This window comes from Brienomyrus brachyistius, chromosome 23 (assembly GCF_023856365.1).
Source record: "Brienomyrus brachyistius isolate T26 chromosome 23, BBRACH_0.4, whole genome shotgun sequence".
Lineage (NCBI taxonomy): Eukaryota > Metazoa > Chordata > Actinopteri > Osteoglossiformes > Mormyridae > Brienomyrus > Brienomyrus brachyistius.
This window is the reverse complement of record NC_064555.1, coordinates 2,841,770-2,846,465: the sequence shown is the minus strand read 5'-3', so window position 1 is coordinate 2,846,465 and position 4,696 is coordinate 2,841,770. Positions and strand designations below refer to the sequence as shown.

The 4,696-nt window shown below is 38.0% G+C and overlaps 1 protein-coding gene across 1 annotated transcript; it reads left to right on the top strand.

Annotated features, from left to right (window-relative positions):
• Nucleotides 1-713: 713 nt before the first annotated feature.
• Nucleotides 714-2,210, top strand: twist1a (twist family bHLH transcription factor 1a). Its single transcript, XM_048994523.1, has 2 exons — nt 714-1,376; nt 1,651-2,210. Exon 1 carries the CDS (start codon nt 848-850, stop codon nt 1,349-1,351), a length of 504 nt encoding a protein of 167 aa, XP_048850480.1. The 5' UTR covers nt 714-847; the 3' UTR covers nt 1,352-1,376; nt 1,651-2,210.
• The last annotated feature ends 2,486 nt before the right edge of the window (nt 2,211-4,696 follow it).

Genomic DNA, 4,696 nt, shown 5'->3' with positions numbered 1-4,696 from the left:
CCTAATATGATCATACAGAAGAAGACGTAGGGAGTCTGACTCAAACGGGAGTTTAACGTGTTTCTGTGATCTGTGTTGGTCTTTAACAGGAGACGATGGTCTCCTGAAAGTCGCCAAGCTCTCCTATTTTAAGGACCGGCACTAAAACGTCTGGGATTAAAGAAACACAATCGGCAACAGTCATTCAAAAAAGCACACAGACGTAAATATGCATTCCGTTTTGCAGTGATATGATAGCGCCACATTTGTTTAACGCTATAGCTATATTGTGAAGACTGTAGCTGCTGGCGATACGAGAGTAAACTAAACTTTCAGTTAGGCCTATGTGTATTTTTACAAATTATCTTATTTTTAGCTCACAATATGTAAGAAACCGCGTGATCCAGCATTAAGTTGTACAGAATTTATACTGCATATTATATAAAGTACAACAGATCTCCGCATACGTTTACAAATTACACACTTGCATACTAATTCTAACTGACATTAATTACTTCGAGCCTAACGTAGATGGAGATTTTATTACGTCGATATTCCTTTATGTGCAAGACAGCAGCGAAAGAATTGATTCTTGTATAACGGAAACTTTTCTGATAGTTCCTTGGCCGCCCCCACCCCTCTTTCACGTAGCACGCTTCCTTGACCAATCACCTCTCCAAACACTGAGATCCATCCAGGCTATAAGAGCCCTCAGTTTCCAGCAAGCTGGAAACACCTCCTTCAGTCAGTGTTCACCGAGTGAGTGTTTAAACCGAAATCAACTAATCTGAGGTCTCGGGTTTCTTGCATCTGAAAAAGTAGCATAAAACAAAGAAGCGGAATATTGCTCGTACCCTAAATTAACGTAATGTTTGAAGAGGAGATGCAAGAAGAGTCGCGCTCCCCACTGTCTCCAGTGGACAGTCTCAGCAACAGTGAAGAGGAACTCGACAGGCAGCAGAAGAGATGTGGGAGGAAAAGGAGAACTAGCAGGAAAAATGGGGAGGATTCAGATAGCCCTACCCCTGGGAAAAGGGGGAAAAAGTCCAGCAGTAGCAGTCCGCAGTCTTTCGAAGAACTTCAGACGCAAAGAGTCATGGCGAACGTACGCGAGCGGCAGAGGACGCAGTCTCTCAACGAAGCCTTTGCATCTTTGCGGAAAATTATTCCCACTTTGCCTTCAGATAAACTCAGCAAAATCCAGACACTAAAACTCGCAGCTAGATACATTGATTTTCTCTACCAAGTGCTACAGAGCGATGAGCTGGACTCGAAAATGGCAAGTTGTAGTTATGTGGCGCACGAGAGACTAAGCTATGCTTTTTCCGTATGGAGGATGGAGGGCGCGTGGTCCATGTCAACATCTCACTAGCGTCCGTGGAGCTTGCCGCAGCACGGTAAGTTATGTTTTCACATATTATTAATAACTATCAGTATTTTGCAGAATCAGATTTTTCACCGTAAATATCCTGCAGTATAAACTGTTATGCTACAATTCAGGCACATATTATAATATTTTATTTTACTGTCACAAGGACTCTCCTCCCGGTACTTTTCAGCCATGTAAAGAAAACAGATCTTTGTCTGTGTGAAGTTCTTTTTTTAATAAATGCATTTAATTAACCATTCACGTGCGTTTTTATATAAACTGACCCTTGTTATCATTCATAGGTAACCAACAATTTCGCGTACCTCTCTATGGACGTGATCCCGGATGATGAAGCTGGACATGTACAAAGCAATGATTTTTTTAGGGGAGAAAAAAAAACAAAGACTATTTAAACCAAAGAAGACTGGCGCGGGGAGCACTTACGGGGGAAAGGCAGAGGACGCTGAACAGCAGAGTGCCGCCGCGCAGCGATGCCGCCTACATTCTGACCTGTCTGAGCTTTCTGAAATATGACGATGAATGTTGGAATCATGTATATTTTTTATGCATGCCTTTTTGATCAGCCGTGCCTGTTTTTGTAAGGAGACAGTAAAAATGCATCCAAGTTGCCGTTTCATTTCCAAATCGTTGATGAGGACCCCGAAATTGTTTTCTTAAATCTTCGGCTCGTCCATGTGCAGATTTGTTTTTAATTTTTTCCCCTTTTTTATGAAATATAGTTTATTTATTTATTAATGACTCGTGTTATGATGCAGGATAGATCAGGTGTGTAAATGCATTCCTATTTTTATTATTGTTTTGTAAATAATTGTATATTTTTCTGCAATAAAATCAATATGAATTTAAAACATAATAAGTTTGGGTAACTAATTTGGAATCAAGCTGGACCCATTAATAAAAACATAATCTTCGTAAAATACACATTTTGCAGCTGAAATGTAATTACCATACAGATACAAATTACAAGACCGAGGTCGATGGATTAACTGCTATTTTCTTATTTTTTAAGCTCGCGCTTCAGAGTGTTTTCTATTGACCATGCAAGCTCAGTGTCTGTACTACAAACCGCGACTTTCTTATTTTTAGATGTCACTTTAAAATGTTTTTTTTTTTTTTTTTTTTTTAAAAAAGACAATGCTAAACATCTTTTAAAATACCACTGATATATAACTATATAACATACTATGAAATGTACTATGTGTTTTTGCGAGTAGCTTAGAAAATTTGTTGTGGTAAGTCGCGTTAAAATATCACTGTGAATTACTTGAATATAGGAATAGGCCCATACTCAGTTGTGCAATATGAGGTTTCCTTAGTTCTTTTGAAATGGTGACCAGCGACATTAAAATACATTAAATACGTGACGTTGTGTATCGCTAAAAAAAATGACATTAATATCCGGATTTTAAGGCATGTTTTATGTAGGCCTACGATTATCGGTAACACCAGAGCGCTTAATGTAACATAAGACTCATGGTGATTGTTTTGTCACTACTATTGCTGTCTTTGAAAGTATTGGTACTAGTAGTAAAAAGTAGTACTTCTTGTGTAAAGTTGATGCGAATTTCAAAGCTGTCGCGGGAGCTAGCGTCCGCTTCTTGGGGGTCAGTGTTTGTTTTTACACTAACATTTGGATTTCACTGATAACTTACCCGCAGAATATTATACACACCTCTTAAGTATAAACGCGTGTTTGTTGTTTAAGATTGTTCCAGGCTGCTCGTAAAATTTCAGACAAAAATTTAGTACTCGCCAACTAAGGCGGTTTTGAAAGTTTGACCGCCCGGCGTCCGATTGAAGTGCGGAAGCAGTGAAAGGCGCTGTCAGTGGACGTTACTTGGCTTATTTTGTGCAGACCGGGTCTGGAAAAGTATTTTAGAAAGCGCTGCTTTGGATTCAAATCACGTGTCCGTTTGAAGAAGGTGTGTAATTGGGTTCTAAGGCATGCATGGAATTCCCAGATGTCTATAAAATGTAGGGCTCGTTTGGCAGGTCACTGGAAGGTGGAGAAGGTTAAAACCTTTAGCACAAACTTTATTTTTACGGCTTCAACAGTAAGCAATTTTGATATTTTTTCATTTGGTAAAAAGAATAAATTGGTAAGTAGGGAAAGAGAAGCAATACAATACAAGCAGATAAGCTGTAGTAGTATTAATGAAAGTGTACGTACATTAACAAATTAAACTGTAATGAAAATTCCGTTTACTATATATATATATATATATATATATATATATATATATATATATATATATATATATAAGACATATGCCATATAATGTGTAACCTTTTTAAAATACCGCTAAATAAGAACGAAGATATATGGTGAATTCCGACGAAATTCCTCAATGAACGCTATTAAACAATTGGGCCTACTGAAAACGAAGTCTAATGCATATTAATAAAAATGTGCATATGCACGCACGTGCCGTAAATAGTGCAAAAATCGAGCCATTTATCTCCAAATATAATACACGATGTAGTAACGTTTTAATTAAAGACAATCTACAACACCTATATGAAAAAGGTTAGATTAAAATACGTTTGATAGGGAGCCACAGACTGCGGCTTTACTAATGTTACATTGCTATATGATCAAGCACGAGTTTCCTATGTGCTGAACGATTTTGGCAAGAAAAAAAAGTTAGAGGCACCTGAATGAAACTTATTTTTACCAGATGTTCCTATTTTTCTTAAAAGTCACGTGAAACGAACAGATGTTTGGTCGCCGCATGGACACGCCTTCACATACACTAAACGGAGAATGCTCGAAATACGTTTTCTACATGAATTATTGTCTTTCTTAATCAATCTTAAGGCGAATAGTCGCGATTTACGCTCGTTGCATTTTCATAAATACGGATTTCTTTGAAGCGATTGCGGAAAACGTCGGATTTCAAACGAAAAAAAGGTTGGCATTAGTCGAAGTTTTCCGCCGTAAGAGGTAAGAGCAATGAAAAATATTATGTGACCAGAAAAATTTTCCACTCATAAGTTAAACAGGAAAACGAGTATCGTGTAATATATTAGCGGCAAAGATATCACTGAGTTTACTTTTTATCAAGCTTGCAACCACCGTAAAGAAAAAAACGATAATCTTTTATGAATGACTCCTGATAAAAAGGAAACATCGGATTCAGACAGAAATACTAGGCGGGATTTTTAGGTATCTGTGCCACTGGGAACGTTATTTCACCGTGACTTATGAGCTTGAAGATTTCTTTTTGCATTTTGCAATGTTACCTGCGCGTGAGCGGTTGTTACCCAGCCTGAAGTAGCTCTTTGCTGATGCAATCCAGTGTGATTTTCCAGATGTGAGGCTGTAGG

What these genes read in the sequence shown, in the direction of transcription:
- twist1a (XM_048994523.1), top strand. Translation starts at nt 848, where the DNA reads ATGTTTGAAGAGGAGATGCAAGAAGAGTCGCGCTCCCCACTGTCTCCA.